The sequence below is a fragment of the Hirundo rustica genome, chromosome 1, assembly GCF_015227805.2.
Source record: "Hirundo rustica isolate bHirRus1 chromosome 1, bHirRus1.pri.v3, whole genome shotgun sequence".
NCBI classification, from domain to species: domain Eukaryota; kingdom Metazoa; phylum Chordata; class Aves; order Passeriformes; family Hirundinidae; genus Hirundo; species Hirundo rustica.
In genome coordinates, this window is record NC_053450.1 from 124,345,764 (window position 1) to 124,365,609 (window position 19,846).

The 19,846-nt window shown below is 38.5% G+C and overlaps 1 protein-coding gene across 1 annotated transcript in view; it reads left to right on the forward strand.

Annotated features, from left to right (window-relative positions):
- RAPGEF5 (Rap guanine nucleotide exchange factor 5) overlaps positions 1–19,846 on the forward strand; it is a 159,260-nt gene that overhangs the window by 23,119 nt on the left and 116,295 nt on the right. Inside the window, exons 2-6 of the mRNA XM_040091093.1 lie at positions 5,892–5,942; positions 7,050–7,156; positions 8,169–8,290; positions 9,650–9,818; positions 15,151–15,217. Coding sequence (XP_039947027.1) covers positions 5,892–5,942; positions 7,050–7,156; positions 8,169–8,290; positions 9,650–9,818; positions 15,151–15,217 — 516 coding nt within the window. The remainder of the gene's footprint in view (positions 1–5,891; positions 5,943–7,049; positions 7,157–8,168; positions 8,291–9,649; positions 9,819–15,150; positions 15,218–19,846) is intronic.

Here is a 19,846-nt window from a genome sequence, read left to right on the forward strand (position 1 = left end):
AGAGATTATCTCATTACCAGGGAGTCTGTGCTACACCATGTGCATTTCAAAATGAGATGATTTTTTTTTTAGGCTCTTTATATTTACGGAATAACAACACTGAAGAATTTGCTTAATTTTGAGTGTATTGAGTAATCCAGTTTGAAATGCACAACTGTTATACTAAATCCCTTAGGCATATAGTGCCCTGAAACTATGAACAATTGCTTTGTTATATTTGTACATAACAAAAATGTTTCTAGAACTGCTCAACAGCATGGAGTTAATCATGGGCATGTTTGCAAATTAAGCTGTGATCAAACAGACAAATATTGATGAGTGTGTTGTAAACTGAAAAGAGGTGAAGTCTGGTTGGACATTGCAAATTCCTAAGCATAAAATATTATGCTTGTATTTTGGAAACATAACCAGTCAAAAACCTAGATATTTGAAAAATCTGGAGTGGAAGCTTGAAGCATTTACTGGGGAAGAAAGGCCATGATTCTGCCTTTCCTCATTTCTGTTAGTTTTAAAATAAATCCCGCTGTAGAAGATTTAGTAAAAGGGATAATGACTAAAAAAGAAATTCTTCCTTCACATTTTTGTGATTTTTTTTTTCTCGCTAACTGCACATGAATATCAGAACCTCTTGGAAAAAAGGCAAAACATTTCAGTTCCATATTTGAAATTATTATTTTCCTACAATTTCTATAGCCTCTCTTGAGGTGTTATATTACGACTTCTAGTGTAGACAGGTTGCTGGCTGCTACCACCGCACTAAATCCCAGCTGAGGAAAGCACTTGAACTGGAGCTCAAAGCACTCTTGCTTTGTTTCTTTCTGGTGATTAAATTGCTAGCAGATGTATGGAGCATTGCTGATGCTACTGTGACTGCAGTGCTGGCAATGGCAGAAATATCAGCAGTTGTTGGAACAGCTTGGGCAGGAGGCGAAGCACAAGCAACTTGTAGGCAAGTCATTCTCTCAAGCTGAGACGTGGCCAAAGAAACATCTCAGTTTTAAAAATGAGGAGAAAATTCAAATGTATCTCCAAAAGATATGAGTAAATCCATGCTCCATAGTACTAATAGCCCTTGAGCAGAACATTAACCAGGTTATAATAAATGCACAGGGAGTTGCTATAGTGGACCCAGTTCAATGTTCTCACAAGGAAGGAACTAAGTCAGCATCTTATAGTAAGATACAGCTTGGTCTTTCCAATGAAGCCGTTACTGTACTTTGTTGTGTACTATGTTGTGAGGAAATTTCTTTCCAAACCTCTAAAAAATCAGTTTGTGCCAATATATTAAAATATTATCATTGATATATTTACATGCTTAACTTTAAATCATGGCAGAAATTCTCAGCTTGTTTTAAAAATAACTGTACATTTGAAGCAATACTAATTTAAACTTAGATATCGACTTTGCATAGCAGTATTAGTCATTAAATTAGCCTCTGCTTCTAAAAATCTACCTGGCATATTTAATTCTTTGTCTTATAGTTCTATAAGCTGATCATACAGATTGTAGATAAATATTTCCTTCTGGTTATTTCAATTCCTTCCTGGTCACCTTATTTTAATCCTCCTATTCTTTTTACTTCATTACTCCTTGAGATTTTAGCGATTTTAAATACCACAGTAAACGCCTTTATAATGTTTCCCAGTTTCAGACTAAATTTTATGTGGTCTATTCAGATTTGATACTAGCAGTCCTATTCCAAAACCTCCTCTGGGCCTCCTGTCCCAGCTGTCCTCTCCTGCTACATGCAGGATGATCATCCCAAGATAGGAAGATGCCATGCCTGTGCCGTGTTAGTAGTTCAGACTCTGGATCGTCCTGCCCACAGGACCTCTCCCTGCCTCTTTCTTCCTGCATCCCCAGCAGGGAAGATGAAGTTGCCTATGCACACCTACTCATGTGTGATGGGACAGCCCTTCTGGAGAGCACCCAGTGTTCTGGATCTCCTGCACATATGGTCTTCTGTCTCTGGACCACACGTGCTGCCATGGCCCTGTCCTCTCCCTGAGATGGGGTTTGGCAAAGCTTCTCCTCAAGCTGGTGAAGAGGCACATGGGGATGCCAGGGTGACAGTAGCTAGAAAGCAGCACTTGGCATAGGCATCAATAACTGTTCCAAGGTAGTTTTCATGAGAGATGAGCTGTTTGCTTGATGACTAATTAATTTGTTTTAAAAGCACAATTTGGCTTTTCTTAGAGTGATTTGCAAATGTATTTTCAATCGGTGTGTACATCAAAATAATTTTGGGGGAGCAGCCTATATTTACCAGATATCTTCAGAGGAGAGTGGTACTTCCCCAAGAGAGCCACCCAAAATCTGGCATCTTTGAAGATATGCTGGACCACTTATCCGTTACCTTTTCCTCTCCTGTAGGCAACTCCCCAGTTTGTCTCCAACAGCCAAAGAAGAGTCTGGCTGAACAGAAGCATGCTCAGTACCTAATATTTACTGAGGCAAGCTAAAAAACAAAACAAACAAACAAAAAACCACACAAAAAAAACCCCACAAAAACCACCCCCCCCCCCCCCAAAAAAAAAAAAAACCAACCAAAAAAACCAAACACAAAACCCCTGGATCTGTCATAGTAGCTAGGACATAAAAATCCTAAATTTCTGTATCAATTTCAGCCTAACTGCAATGAGTTTTTCAACATAACACAGGCTGAACTAGCATCAAAATGAAAGATAATTTTTTTCTGTTCCAGAAAGCCACTTCCTCTTTTGTTTTATTTTCTCTTATCCGGTTTCTATTTTCTTATGCTTTTAGAAATTTTGTGTGGTTGGGCTCCTGCATGGCAGGCTAAATCTAAATGTACTCTCATGGTCTCTCCAGTGTTTCATCTTTGCTCCATGTTGATATGAGTTCAGGTTGGGACTGAAAAGCCATTGTTCTGTCTTCCCTCGTCCCATTTCAGAGCTATGAGTTCCTCCTCTCTTCCATGCACCAGAGCTAGCACTTTGTGGTTTGAAGGATTAACTAGGAGTTTGGGATTTTTTATTTTTTTTTTTCTACTGGTTTTCAGCATCAGACACTTTTTGCAGAGTCCTCAGAACTTCTTCCTAATATTTAATCTAAATCTACCCTGTTTCAGTTTAAAGTGGTTACCTGCTTTCCTTTCACTACTCTCCCTGTCAAAAAGTCTGTCTATGTCCTTCCTCTTGGCCCCCTTTACATATTGGCGGATCTCCCTGGAACTTTCTTTTCACCAGGCTAAACAACCCCAACTGTCTCGGCCTATCTCCATGGGAGAGGTGCTCCATTCTCATGATCAACCTAGTGGCCCTCCTCTAGACTTACTCCAACAGATCCCCATTTTATTATGCTGGGAAGCTGACAAATGGATGGAGTACTCCAGGTGGGGGTCTCACAAAAGTGCAGTAGAGGTGTAGAATCACTGCTCTCAACCTGTTGGTCCTCCTTCTTTTGATGCAGCCCAGGATACAATTGGATCATGCCCAGTTTTTCATCCACCAACACCCCCAAGTCCTTCTCCACAGGGCTGGCTTCAATCCACTCATCACTCAGCCTGTGTCCATGGTTGAGAGTACCCCAATCCAGGCACAAGACCTAACACTTGGCCTTGTTGAAATACATGATGACTGCACAGGCCCAGCTCTCAAGCCTGTCCAGATCCCTCTGGATGGGATGCCTTCCCCCTAGAATATCAGTCATGCCGCTGAATTTGTCACCCCCAGATTTTCTGAAGGTGCCACTCAATCCCACTGTCCACATTCTAATATTAACATGAGGATGTTAAATAATATGGTCCCCGAGGGACGCCACTCATCACTGGTCTCAATCAACCCATTGACCACAACTGTTTGAGTCCATTTCCTTTTCCACTGAGTTGTCCATCCATCAAATCCATGTCTCTCCATTATAGTGACAAGGATACGTGTGGGATAGCGTGAAATATTTTGCACGAGTCCAGGTAGATAATGTCAGTCTCTTCTCTTATCTATTACTACTGTTACCCTGTTGTAGAAGGCAACCAAATTTGTCCTTTTTGATGAGTTTCATCTTACGCTGTCATGTAAGTGCACACTACAGTACCAGTATTCTCCCTGTGTGACATTCCCTGTCCTGTCAGCACCAGCCTGGGAAAGGAAGAGGGAGCAGGGAAATCAGTGTATAAACTTTGACTGTGCTGCTGCAGTGAGTGAGGCTTGTGGAATGAAAGTCTTGGACAGAAACCAAGAGAAGTGATGGTATGTAGGGCTGCTGCAGAACTGAGGTGTTAATGACATGCCGGCTAGGAAGAGTACATGGATCTTGAGTACCAAGGCAGTGTTGCACTCTTACATCATCTTTGTTGAGCATGGGAGAGGGAAATTAGGCTTATATGTTACAGTATTTCCATATGGAGCTACTGTAATGCATGGAACTGTGCTAAGGTTTGTGATGAGCGTGGAAAGGTAAACATTGATAGATGCTTCTGTGGTTCCTCGTCCCTTCTCTTTCTGAAAATACGGGAGGAAAAAGCAGGTGGTGTGACTGAAATATGGATTCTGGAATTCTTACAGGGTGTGAAGGATAGGGTTTTTTATGATTGCAATATACCAAGTGAGATTTGGATCCTTCTCAAAGCAAGGAACTAATTATGATGCTTACAAGTTGGAATAATGTGAGGGAGCACCACAGGATCTTCCTGTTGCTGTGCTAGTGCACCTCCACAGTGTCTTCTTTTCCAGTTCCAGGCTTATTTTAGGCAGTATTTATTTGTGTTTTGTATGGCTTGTAGTAAGATAGAAGTTGCAAGAAAGTATCAGTATAGACAATATCTTGTCTTTTAATAGTGACAAGATAGTGGAGGATCATGGTGAGTAAGAGTGGGGTAACATGATTCTTGTGGAGATGTTTATTCTATCTCTGCCTTTCAGAGTTCTGGTTTACTATGAATTTTATAATTTTAAATCCCAGTCTTTATTGATCAATGATAAGATTTTGGCATTTGCATTTCCTTTCTGTGAAGACTTATTTGTGATTTTTCCTTTCTGTCTCCTCAAATATGAATCCTTTCTAATTTCATTGAGTGATCAGTTATTCTCCTGTAATGTAAAGCAGAGCACAGAAAAATCTGTCTTTTCTTTGTGCCATATTGTATAATTGCATTATATTTCTTGTAATCTCTCCTTTGTAAGGTAAATAGTCACAGCCTTTTCTGTCTTTTCTCATATTAAAATTTATCCAAATCCTTTATTATTCCTACTACTATTATTGTCTGAATCCCCTCTAACATTGGAGCATTAATTTCTTGAGACACTGTTACCAGTGCAACACGTGGTGCAGCAGAGATAACTCTGGTCTACATTAGTTACCTCCCTGCTGGTCACCATTTTATTCACCATTTATCCTAATTTCTTTTAACTGCAGTTAAGAATTTAATTTACAAGAGTGGTATTCCTTGAGAAGGGTTCTGTGACCCTGAGGTATCTCAACTGAATTGATAAAGTTTGCTTTAAAAGTATGTGTAATTACATTTTCTTCCTCTAGTACATGCTGATTTCAATGTTGAGCTCCATGTTGGCTTTTCACCCAGCATTTTTTAGGTTTATCTTGAGATTCTTCACTGTCATTTTTGATCTCTCTTGATCCAATAATTGTGTATCTATAGGCTTTGCCATCTCATTGTTCATCTTCTTTTCCAGATCAAGAATAAATGTAATAAAAATTACTGAACTGAGTTTACCAAACCTTTTTCCTGATGTGAAACAATTATTATTTGGAGACATATATTAGACTTTTCAGATGATTTGATAAATTCTTTTTATGTAGATTTCAATAGCTAAAAGACTAAACTGCAGCTACTAAGATCAGACTGCAGCTATTTTTTTTTTTTTCCCATGCAAAAACTGTAACAAAACTAACACCTTACCAAATTATCTTACAGACCCTGTCCAGAAGAATTTCAAATCCCTATTTGGAAACTCCTTCAAATAAGGTACTTGTGAAGCTTCTTTTAAATTCTATTTCATCAAACAACATGCGAGGAATGCTTCTGCTTTGGTTCAACCTCTTAATTGTTGCTTTGAAGACACTTGTGAATGTGACCTGCAGTTAAATCCAGTTAAGAAGTTATCATTGTGTGTGTGTGTTACAAATCAAGTCCTTCTATTACTGAGTTTGCAAACTGAATTGTTGCTAATTCCAATGTGCACTTGCTTCCCAGTCACTTAAATGATTTCCACTCTCTAGTTTACTTTTACAGTATTTGAGAACTCTGGTTTGCATGTCACAAGACTTTGCTGTCTTAGGCCTATTCTATATGCCTTAAAAAGTTCCTAAACATAGGAAGCAAACAAACAAAAAATGAAGACAAACATCAAGTTAATTCTTTGTGTCACTTGTGTTTTGCTGGGATGGTGAGCAAACATCACAATAGAAGCCCAAGGTAAATTGTTCAGAAAGGAACGGTACACAGAGTCTGGGTGGAATGTGTTTTATGGAAGACTGAGTTGGGTTCTGTTTTGACAGACACATCTGCAGCCTTGAGGTACAGGGTAGAAATCAGGTGTGGGGAAATCAGAGGTGTGTCCATTCTGAAAGACCAAATCCTTCTGGCAATGCATGGATGAACTGATCTACAGCTATCATAGGAAACCTCCAAAGGTTCTGAACAAAAAGACTATGAAATAGTCTTTCAGTGTGTATTAGGCTTGAAATAAATTATTTAGCTCAAATACACAGGAAATTATTTTAAACTGTATCTGTGTGGTTTTGCAGTGGTTCATATGTCTCTGCTTTGCTAGAGTAACAGGTGTTTTCATTTGACTTGTCTGCTGTTCAAAGGTGAAGCTGATGGATAGTAACACCTCTCCTTTTCTAGGGCAGCAAATCTAAAATCAGCCCAGCTTTTGGGGCACCTGCAACCCATGATACTACTGGCAGAAGCTGGGGAGCATTTCCTATGAGACTTTGAGTGCTTGCTTGTCATTTACCTGTGAAGAGGGCATTGCTCAAAGGGAGGGAGTGGACAGTGGCAAGGCGATTTACTACAGCAGAAATAAATCCCTGTTTGTCACAGTTCTCAATTTCTCTTTTCATTCAGATTTATGGAGAAAGTTCTTCCTGTGCTGGGAGAGCTCTCAGGAATATTTTTACTCTACAAGCTTCTGACCTGATTAAAGACAGGGTGTACCTTACTGGCATTTGCAGGTAAATGAAATTTGTTTGTTTTAATCAACTTTAGGAGTTTTATTTGCATTTTCTATGCCCTGATCTGACAAGAGAGTAAATTCTGAGTGAGATATTCTGTGTAAGTCACTAAGTGTTGAAAATACATTCTTTTAAAAATTCTTTAAAGTCTCATGTACCTTAATAGCTTTCCTTACATTACAATGTCAGTTATCAGAAAGCAGCAGTGGCCTGATCGTATATCCATTAATTCAATTGCTTATGATTTTCATATACAATAGTGTTTGTCAGTTGTTTGGTTGAAAAGAAAGAGTATTAATGTCAGCCCTGGTTTGGAGTTATAAAAGACTTAATTGGATTCCAAGATTTAGTGACACAGTGATTTCTGCCCATAATTTATGGAATATTTCTGTATTTAAGTGATTTTCCATTTGTCTTGCATTGTAACATAAATGCTTTCTTCTGTTTTCAATTACACCAAAATATGCAGCTCTCTAATATAGCACCATTCATTCACACCTGTGTTTAAGAAAAATCCACTACTTTTAAATTATTATTTAAATGTATACATTTACCAATAATATGAAAGATTAAGTACATCCTAGAGTAGCACTAAAAGTTCTTATACATATTGTTTAGTTGTACTGATTATGCCTATGCTCAGAAAGGAAATAAAATTCTGAGGCTAAAAGCTGAATTTTATTTAACTCTTACGCATCTTTGGATGCACTGTATACAGCACAAATTAGTAAAAATGCTACATATTGCAAAGTATGTTACATAAATCAGGTGTGTAAGGGAACTCGCTCATCTAACATAAGTTCCCTCATTGTAACTAGAGGTAGCCCCTGATGCTTGCCAGTGTAATTTCTTCCCTTGAAATGAATACGTTTATACAAATTAGAGATTGAGACAGAGTTTTCTCTGCTGAACAAAAAGGCTGAGTTTTGATAGCTTTAAAAATAGCTCTTTATTATAAAAGAATTTTTTAACATTGCTGTAGTTTAAGAAGTGATGTTTTGCTTATTTTCAGGAGAAGTTGTGTTGGATCAGAACTTGTAGACTGGCTTTTGGAGCAGTGCCCTTTTGTCAAGTGCAGATCTACAGCGGTTGGGGTGTGGCAGCTCCTCTTGGATATGGGCATTATATTGTCAGGTCAGTCCTGCCAGTACTTCCAGTGTGAGGAAGGCTGTCCCTTTCTCCTGCATAGGACAAGAATTGTGGTTTTGATCGGAAGAGGGAAAGAAAAAAAGCACAGATTGATCCAATTTTCTTGTCCGTTCTTTATTCTACTATCTTTTTGGGAGGCTCATTTTCTGTGACCTTTCATTTCATAAATACCAAAGATCAATCCCTTGTTTTTGGCAATTTTGTTCCTTTTGCTTTTGCAGCTGTAATTGCCTATTACCAAGTTGTAGACAGAGTGCTGTCTTTTCCAGCCTTTTTTTTTTCCCCGCAAGCTATTTTAGGTTTCTCACAAGACAGCAGCTGTTTAGTCGCTGCAGATCATGGCTTTACCAGATGACTTCTGTAGCTATTAATGATTTTCTTTTCCTCTCTGTTTTCCGTAATTTTTAACTACAATGTGTTGAGAGAGGATCCAGCTCCTTGAGATGGTTCTACCCTGCTGTCTCCAACTCCCCCACCAAACTGAGTGATTAGGTCCAGCTAATGGGGTTTGTGATAATTACACTGGTAACCAGCCTCTGTAAGCTGATGGATTTTACTTTCAGGCTGGGCCTACTTAGGTAGCTCAACTCAGGTCATACCCCACCCTGGGGTCTGTGCTAGACACTGAACTTCTTTCTTGTGACAAGGTGAGGAGTTGTGGAGGATTCATGCATATGTACACTGACAGTGTACCTTCAGGTTTTCTTCAACTAAACTGACATAATGTCTGGTCATGCAGCCTCAGCAAGGGCTCAGTTACTTGTTTTAGGAGCTTGTACTTTTGGCTTTGGACTCTGTTGTTTTTTCCCCATGAAATCCCATTATTTTCAAGGAAGACAACAAATACGTCTTCTTATATAGGTCTGGTCTACAAATCCAGTAGCCCTGAATTTGAGAAGAAGCTGGTATAATGATGGGCTGCATCCCCATTATGGATTTTTTTTTACTAGTGAAACACTTTTCTTACACTAGTAAAACTTACTTTGTTTACACTAGTGAAAACAGCTTAGAAACCAATGGAAACTGAGACCCAGAATCTAACAAAAAAGAGGAAGGTTTTTATTCCCTAAACCTGAACTGATGCCAAAATTAATTAAACACTTATCAGTCTTAATGCTTGAATTTCAGGATCCTGGAGATTTTTAAATTGAGGTTTTGGGGTTTTTCTCTTTGGATACAGTGAATTAAATGGAGAGGTCAGGATTGTTTTCGTGCTGAGTATTCAATCCTTTTGTCCGGTGTGATGGTACAACTCAGCATTAAGATCTAGTGTAGTACAGAATGTGGTAGGAATCTTTATATGGTGAAGGTTTAAAGGGTATCTAATATTATTTTTTTTAACAGTGGATAGACAACTCTATTTTCAAGACAGTCATGCTTTCTACCAGTTCTCAGCAGATGAATGCACCTACCTTTTCTGTGAATTTGAAAAAGAGGAAACATGGAAGAATGGTGTAAAGCTCCTACTCCAACTACTGCCACTGTCTCCTCCCAGGATAGACATGTGCAATCTGTAAGTGTGCATATACAGCTGTTTGCTACTTCTACTGACTATTTTATAAATGTCTGGCCTTATAATGACATTGTTTACCCCCAAATCACCTTGCAAATGACAAGCTTTCTTTTGGGGGTTGACAGGTCTTGTAGAGATGTGCTTCTCGTCTGAGAAGGTCAGTGTGGATAGGAAACTGGAGGCACTTGACTAGGGGTTTTGGACATATTAAAGTTTTTAGGCACTAGCTTGCTGCCTCTAGCTTGCTGTATTACCTGGGCATGTGGTGTTGTTTTTTTTTTTTTTGTTTTTTTTTTTTTCTATCCTCTTACATTTGGAAGTTTGGCATGAATTCGGCAGCAGGGATGCTCTGGTGCTGACTGACTAGCAGATCAGATGCCCTTGTGATGTGTCAGGATCAGCTTTCAGATGGATTGACAAGAGGGGTGGAAATGTGGTACCTCCAGTCATTTGATTTTTAATTTTCTACTGTATGTTTGCCAGAGCTCTGTAAACTCACATTATTATTCCTTTTCAGAATATGCCTTTTAAGAGTTTTGCTTCCTGTATGTCTTCCCTTTCACCTGACTATTGGATGTTATCATACTCTCTGTGCTCTTGTGTCTGCACTCTAAGGATGTTTAGAGCGGCTAGAAGGAAAACATAATTATTTGCTCCACATTGAGAGGCCAAAATAGAGGAGAGAGGTGTTAGTGAGAGCTCTGGAGGCTCATGACCATTTATGCTTTAGTAAATCCACAGGAGTGGGCCTGAACAGACAAGCTGAGTTAAATTATTTCATTGTCCCTAGCATGATGATCCTCAAACCTGATACTTGGTAGAACTATTATTCTGGCAGTACTAGGATTTTTTCTCTTTGATGCCAAAGACCAAACTTTCTTCTATGAGCACTTTCCTTCTCTACATATTAGCTTTTAAACATGCTCATTCAATGACCGGAAGAAATATTTTAAAGGAGTACAAAGTCCAAAGACTCTGTAAGCTATCTCAAGCCCAGATTCTTAAATTCAGACATGTTGAGCTGGTAGGAAAAAAAACCTCTGTAATTTCTCTACCTGGTTTATGGCAGAAACTTGATTCCTTTCCCTACTGCTGACTGCCCTCACCAATCAAATATTTGCGGTTCTGGAGTGGAGTTTCCCTTCAAAATGCATTTATTTGATTAAGGCAAGTGACAAGAACCCCAAGCTGGCTAGAGCAGCAGGACTGAATATAGAGCAACAGGATTGATTATGATTTTCTAAGCAGCCGACTCACATGGGAGAAAACTTCTGACTATTTTTGTAAATAGAAATTCTTGTTTTCCAGCCAACTCTGGTGCTAAACAGTATGTCTGTCCCTTAAATATAAGGGCATTTTGATCTTGATTTTAGTGGGAGTTGGGATTTTTCTCATCATTGTACATCAGACCACTTTTCATGGTTTGTGTCTACTTGTTCAAAGGATTTGAATCAAAAGGACAGGACAGATAGGTCAGATTGATGTGTTAGTGAAGGATGCTGGGTAGGAAAATGGATTGAAGGCTTTTTAGATTCAAGTTTACAGTCTGCTTTGCAGTTTTATCATTTCAGTGCTACTGTCATTTCCAGTGGAAGATGTTCCCTGTCACATGAATTGAACAATTATTCATTAATGTACATTTCCAGCTCCTTCCTGCTCACATTATTCAAATTTGAGTTGAAGCTCAATTCCTTCTGGGAATATTGTCACTGAAAAATTGTTTTCTGGAGCTTTTACCTGTCAGATTGTGAGGGTGCTTTTTGAAAAAGTATATGTTGTAGGAATTGAATTTTAAACAACGGTATACCCTCGAGGGAATGTGATATTAAAGTAGAAGGAGACTTTTCCAGGTTCAAAATTCTTCATGCTTGATGCAAATAATCAACTGCTATAACACAGTTGGAAAGAGAATAGGTGTGATGAGATGTTTGTTAAAGTTGTCTGACCTGGTTAAATAAAGCCATATACTCCTTTTCATGAGGAAAGAGGGCAGTTCTAAAAACCTTTCCCTGTAGGGTTTGTCTTTTCTTGAATGTATAAGCTGTTTTACATACCATTAGAAGTATAGGATTTTTTAATAATTTAATATTTTTGTACTAATGTTTCTGTCTTAGCTTTTCTCTCAGTCTATATGGACTGCATTAACTCTATACATCCATAGGGATAGAGAAATTTTTACTTCATTCGTTGGACTCCCTGCTTTTGATGAAATCAGAAGCAACTGCCTGCTTGTGCACCAGAAGGGGACACCGGATGTCTCCTGGTGGTCCCAGAGGCCAGATGACCTCTGTCTCCTCTGCAGCTGTGAGCAGCAGCCTTGTGCTTGCCTGGGCTGCTGGGTGCATCACTGGGTCTCTGGAGTGCCATGGTTCTGCTCTCCCTGAAGGAGTTTGTAGACCTGAGCAGGCAGTAGCAGCTCTGGGGGCTTCCTTCAGCAGCTATTCTGAAAACCCTGTTAAATAAACATAGCTCAGATTTGACTTGCTGTACAGATTTTTGATGGACCTGTAGTTGTTCCTGGTCAGTTTTAGTGGTGTTACCAAATTACTGTAGGAAACTCTAGAATAAAAATACTGTTTTGAAGTCTGAGATGTGTTTATGATTCCGGAATAAATGCCCCCTGTTGGCCTTGGTGGAAATTCCATACATTCAGCATAATGTTGGTGGGAATTCGCCATGGAAAACTAGTCAGGGCATAGCAGATCTTCAGCAGCTCATGCTAATCTGAAGGCTAATGTTAAGTGTATTCCACAGGATTCAGACCCTGTAAATATTGTCAAATTAGATGGGACAAATTTATAGGCCCAAGAAGGAACTAGCTATGATACGTGCTGCTCTGGGTTTATAGATTGCATCTGTGGCTGTGTCTATCTTCTATAATAAAGATTGGAGGTTATCTCCTGCCTCCAATTTAGAAGAATCAAGTCCAAGAGGCTTCTTGGGGTCATTAAACACCCAGTGTTATTCACAGTCATTCTACTTGAATAGAAAACAAGTGAATATTTCAATAGCCTGGGAACAAAAAAAATCTGAATTGAAAGCTGTGCCATGGACTCCCTTACAGTCTTGAGCAATCACTGAGGCTCCTATTCAATGCCTTCTGAATTCTTTTCCAGTTACTGCAATGCTGTTGTATCAGGTGTTTAATCCTTGCATGCTTCTGTTTCCTTCTTTGTAAATGGGAATGTTTGTAACAATTCCCAGAACCACTGGTAGACTCAGTGAACATTTCAAGAATGCACTCAGTACCTGAGACTCTTGAAATGTATCCCATAATACTTTTAAAAAATATTGCAAGATATGTTAGCAGAGGTTTTTTTTTCTTTACCTTACACTGCTTTTTATTTTCAGGAGTTGCACTATATTCTCTGTCTTCTGTCCTGAAACAATTTGCATTTTATTCATATCAGAAAAGTAACTATTCTTAAAAGTAATTTGGTTTTAATGCTAATAGACAGGATGGGATATTAGTTTAGTCACTGTCTTACGGAGTTCCTGGAAAGCTATTGCTGAGCATAAACAGCTCTCAGGTATTGTATGAAAACTGACATGCCTGCTTGCAGATCTAGGACAAGCATCCCTGCATCTCACTCTGCTTAGCAGTCTGTGCCCACAGACCACTGAATTTTATAAGCACTAATTTGCCTGGGCTTTGTAACTCCTGTTAGGTACCAGGCTCACTAGGTCCTAGCTGTCCTCTACTTTTGAAAAAATTAACCGTTGCTTTTGTCCATTGGCCTGGGTGCCATAATATACCCTTCCTCTCTGAATCTGACTGTAATTTTTAGTGTATTCATGGTTTCAGAAGTAATTGATGCTCATATGCAGATGAATACTGGGTATTTTAAAATAGAAAATTAAGTGATAAAGGTCCAAGAAGGAACTAGCTATGCTATGTGCTGTTCTGGGTTTATAGATTGCATCTGTGGCTGTGTCTACTCAGCTGCTATCCTCTGCCTCCAATTTAGAGCAATCAGGTCCTAAACTGGTTCTGAGGCATCAGAAGAGAACAGATGTGTGGAGGAACATCTAAAGAGTTCAGTTATTTTAATCTCATTCCAAATTATAAAGAGAAAACATGAATAAATCAATCTTTATAAATGAAAATACATTCATTTACTTCTTTTGGGCTGTTAATAACACTTAAAATGTTAAATCACATCTTCCTTGAATAGGAAAGGCAATTGTGAAAATAATTCTGATTTTAATCTGAATTACCATTTTGATCTGAATTTGCTTGCCCCAAAATGAATACGTGTCATTCTGTGCTTTCTGACCTTATTTTTTATATCAGGGAATGAAATTTCATGGGATTAGGAACCACAATATACCAGCTGCATATTCCAGATGTGTTGCCAGCTCTCTCCCTAAGGACATCAAGGCAAATAAGCAATTAAATAATTAAGTCAAAGACAGAAGCTTCTGCTAATACCTGGGATTTATTTTTATTACAGCAGCTGCAGTTTTGTGTATCTGTTCAGCTTGCTGGCATGCTTCTTTGAATAACATGAAAAGTAAAGATCTCAAGGGCATTTTCTTTTACTTCTTCCCGTAGTTATAACCCTATCATATTGGTATAATGCTTCTGATTGTCAATAAAGTTTCTGAAAGGCTTACAGATATATTAGTGATGGGAATTAGACTGTTTTAAAGAAAAACACAGACTTAGCCTCTACTGTCCACTTTTGTGTGGCTATTTCCACGTGGGCCTGACCTCTGGGACAGTTTCTAGGGTTCTACCTTCACTGCCTCACTTTTGAAAAGATGCATTAAAGCTTCTTTCTTTCAAGTTACTGTCAAGACAGCCTAATATTGGTCTCAGCCGTTGTTTTGGTTTGGTTATTTATGGCTTCTCTAAATGTATTATTTTCACTTTGTTATTTTTCCTGAATATTGAATTTCATGTGTCACAAAATTATTTTGATGTTTTCTGTTTTCATCTGCATGAAGTTGTATTCCATAGGTGCTGCTGATAGAAAACTCTTTGCTCTGTTCATAGAATATGTTTTTAGCAAAGCAAAAGATGCAGTCAAATAAGCAATACTGATCTAAAGGGTTCTGCATTCTTCATCGTATTTTTATAGCTGAAGAATTCTCTCACTGCTTCACGTTGGTCGGATCAAAAGAGTTCTTGACAGCTGGGGACAAAGGGTGTACTCTGTCATTGCTGACGTGATTAATTATTGTCATGTTGCAGTCCGCATTTTGATGTGGAATCTCAAAGGCCCTTTTACATTAGTGCCTGTGGCTACACAGTTCCTTACTTTCCAGGAATCAAAAGATGTTGAAACAGAATGAAAGAAATAATAGAATCTTATTTTTATTTTTTAAGGCCCGATCAAAAAATAGAAGATACAGCAGAAACCAATGCTGAAATTCTTGCTCGTCTCACTTCGGCGGTAAGGTCATTGCATCAAAGTTTGAACTGATCATGTTTGAAATATTGTCATGTTTTGGATCCTTTCAAATTAAAGACTTACTCTAAGTGAACAGATGTTTCTATATGAAGACGGTTTTTTCAGTCTCTGGAAGGGGAGAGCTTTACTGAGGTCTTAGAATGCAGTTCCAAAGCTATTAGAATCAACCCAAGCAAAGACTGCAGCAGCCTGCTCTTGTGATAGATGCTATTCATGGCCCAGAAGATACCAGCTTGGAGGGCCAAGGTGACTTTTGTGTGATGTGCTTTGTACTCAGACCCTCTTGGTCAAGTGTACATCGATGGCAGACAAAGGGAGGAAAAAGTCTTCAGGAGCACCTGTGTAGGTTATCATAAACTTCTGAGGGGACCCACCTGGGAAACCTGAGCTTCCCAACTATGTTTAGCCTCAGTAAACTTCACCATAATAAACAATAACTTATTCTGTCTTTGCTAGACTTTGGTGCATTTTGTTTATCTTGTGAGATCACTGTTCTAAGAAGCAGACAGACAGGACTTCAGAAAGTTAAGATAGACTGACTCAATTTAATGTAATCTGTATGACAGCACAGAGTGCACCCTCATAAAATTAGCAAGAAATGCAACACTGGTAGGTCACCACTCCTGTAGGTATTTCAAAAATGTGTGGATGTGGCACTTGGGGACATGGTTTAGTGTGGACTTGGCAGTGTTGGGTTAACAGCTTGATGATCTTGCAAGTCTTTTCCAACCAAAATAATTCTATGATTCTATAGTTGTGCTGCCCCTTAGAAGGACTTTGGCAGTCTGAAGAGATGTGCCAACAGGAGTATCAGGAAAGTCAACAAAGGGCAATGCAACATCCTGCATCTGGGAGAAATAAACTCATGATTCTATACAGATGGGGGTTAACTGAAAAAGAGCTTTGCAGGAAAGGACTTGGGGGTCCTGGTAGATAGCAGGTTGAACCAGAAACATGCCCTTGTGGCAAAGAAAGCAAGTGCTTCCTGAGCTGCATCAGTAAGAGCAATGTCCTGAGGCTAAGGCAGGTGATCATTCCCCTCTCCTCAGCACTGGTGTGCCAGATGTGGAGTGTTGTGTCCAGTTTGGAACTCTCAGTACAAGAGATATGGATGTCCTGGGGTGTATGCAAATGACGATGGAAATGGGGAAATAGAGTACTTGACTTACAAGAAGAGCCTGACAGAAGTGGGAGTGGAGTTTGGAGAACAGAAGGCTATGGGAGGACCTTATTGATGTGTACAAATACCGATGGACAGGCTCAAGCTGGCCATGGTTTTCAGCAGAGTTTTGGATCAGATGATCTCCAGATGTGCTTTCCTACCTCTACCACTCTGTGACTGCACAGTTCTGTGTACACTGCACCTAAGTCATGGTATCATAAAACATGGAATTAGTGTTAGTTCTGTTTTTGGCATGGGTGGAAGTACAAAGACCAAAATGAAGCAAGTAAGGTAAAGTTTTTATGAAAAGGGCATGAGGATAAGAGCTGTTTTAAGAAAAATAAGTAAAGTGCTATCTTGAAATCACTGGAAAAATGAAGGAAAGGAAAATTTTTGCTGTCTTTTGTAAAGACAACTGTCTTTACAAAAGACATTTCGTAATGTGTTTGGAAAGCCAGCAATTCTGTATGTTCAACAATGCAAGAGTATTTTAAAATGTATGACATATTTAAAACACAATTGCTGTGTTTTAAATGTCTTTTTTTAATTGTCTCAATATTCAAACTCCTTGTTTTCTCTACTTTTTTCCTTAACTGAAAATGAAAGGTGAAATCAGAACCTCAATATCCTCCATTTTCCTTACCATACAGAGCAAAAATAGAAAGCAGTGAAAACATTCTGCAAAGGTGTTTGGGTTTTGTTTGTTTGTTTGTTGTTTGTTTGGTTGGTTGGTTGGTTTTTTCCTTGAAAACTTGCAAAACACCAACTCTATAAAACATTGCCAGTATTCCTCAAAAGCTTTGTCTATCAAAAATAGAATAATTGGGGGATGGGGGGTGGGGGTGGGGTGTTTGCCAGTTAAAAAAAGGGATAAACAACAAAACAAAGTGACCTTTTGAGTTTAAGAATTGAATGTAGCAATTGCTGGATGCACTTGAGTAACATACAAATCCTTACACACCTAATTAACAGTGAGTTCAGAGTGGTTCTCATCTGCAAGGTCAAACTGTGAACTACATCTTGAATCATTCCAGCAGTAGGGCACGTAGACAGGCTTTTATTAAATGAACCGTTTTTATACTGTAGCTAACTAGCTAAAGAAAAATTAGACAGTTCCATCTCCAGATGGCCTGAGACCCATCTATTGCCATGGTGATGTCATGAATCTGATCTTTTCTCCTGCATTTTCTGATTTTCCACAGAACTTTATAGTGCCTCTGTAATGATTTTCTAGTCTACCCCTGGGGACAAGGCACAAGACCAGAGCAGAATCCTCCAAATTTTAACATCTGTATATGACTTTTCCTGTTTATCCCCACCGAATATTGCTTTTCTTCCATACAGTAGATTGGGACCCTGCTGAATATTGCTATTCTTCCATACAGTAGATTGGGACCTAAAATACTCACTACTGCAACCTTATGGAAAGTCTTTTTTAGTCTCAGAAGAATTTGAAACCTCAGTTCACACCATTCAACAGAGGTCTGGACTATCCAGTATCTAGGTTCTCTCTCTCTCGCTCTCTCTCCCTTTTTTTTTTTTTTTTTTTTTTTGTGGTTGAGCTGGAAACTGAAGTTATTAGCTATTACTTGAAATGTGTTCACACTGGCTTTGTGGCTCACTGTATGTTTATGTATTTTGTATAAAACTAAACCATTCTTCTTTGAAGAATTCATAATTGAAAATCCTGCTCATGGCACTCTTCACACCAGTGTCTCAGAAGTGTGAAAAAACCAGAATCATCCCTACTTCCAACCCAGCACTAAAACATTTGAATATTAGAGTTGACTTTTTATTGGAGATGCAAATCATGCTGCTGTCTCATCTACTCTTCTTTTTGCTTTTCATTGAACAAAACTTTTTTTAGGGGGTCAGAAGAGAGTTTCTGTGTCAGCTTTTATTTTTTTTTCAGGGGATTCCATTCCAAATTTTCAAATCTACACTGATTGTGAGGATCCACCCCAAGCAACATTGGAGGAATCTGTGTGCCTAAAATATAAATCCTTCTTTTAACCTATCACATTATGTGCTTATATCATATGTTCCATTACATGAGGCACCAACAAAACCATCAAAGTTAAATTCTAAAGGCAAGCATTGCAAAATTGCAAGCGGTGCAAAATGCCATTAGAAATACATTTGCACCAGGTAATCTTTTTGGTTGTGAATTCTTTAAAAAATGCAATGATTACTCATGGGTTAAAAAAGCATTCCAGAGCTGTCATGCATCCCATGTCATGTCCCAAAGAGCAGCTTCATATTCACTGTTTCGTGGGCTTAAAGCAGAACATGGTGGGATAGCTACTAGTGTTTCCACTGCAAAGCTTTTTTAACTTACCTTGTGATAAAATAGAAGATAATATCAGGATGGTAATGAGGTGTATCTGGGAAATAGTTTTCTGGTACTGTATGTCATAAGCCAATATTACTTTTATTTAGAACCCATCAAGCTATCATAACTTGAGATGCAAAAATGTGAACTAGACTCTTACTGTTTTTCAAAACCCCGCTGTTTAGAGCCTTCAGTTGCAGGATTTAATTTTGAGGATCTGTAAGGATTTGCACTTTGTCTCTATACTTGAAGTCCTGCTTGGCACAATGTCATCTAGAATCCTGTCTCACAAAAAACTACTACTGGCAGAAAAAAAAGAAAAAAAAAAAGGAAAAAAAAAGGGGGGGAAAAAAAAAAAAAAGTAGAGGTCGTATGCATTCTCTGCTAGATGCACAGTTATATCCACTATGATAAAATGATAAAATTTGTGATAAGAGAAGGGCAGGAGTTGTCATTTACTTTTCAAAATTCTCTATTATTTGAAGACAAGATTCACCATATGAATGAGACATTTGTACTTAATCAAGCAGAAGTGTACCTGGGTATCACTTTCTAGGCACACTCTTATTGCAAAAAGAAAACTGAATGAGATGTGGCAACATGCCAACTACCCACTCAAAATGTTCTCTTTCAGACTTTCATAATATTTCTGTAAATACTGTGTGGTGAACTGGCCTTTAAACTGAATCGGTTTTGACATCTGCAATACTACTCAAACAGGATACTGTTTGGATAGTGTTAGCTTTGTAGCAACAAGCTGTATGTATGAAACATTTTTTAAAATTTAGTATGTCAATATGGTCATCATTTTTTAAAATTTAATATGTCAGTATGGTAGGCATAGTTCTTGTTTATATATTTTATTTTGTGTCTGCATTATTGTCTTCAACGTGATGTGCAGCTATCGATTTTGTCAAGCAGGTGGTAACTGAAATCCTGTTAGGGAGAAATATGATAATGGGTAGCATGTATGCCATGAGGAATGAGTGTTATACATGGATTTCCATTGGTGTAATGATGCAGAGGAATTGCATGTCCAGCAGGGATGTCAAGTGCATTTATGCTAAAATAGACAAAAGCATATAGGTTATGGAATCTAGGGACACCAATCAATTCC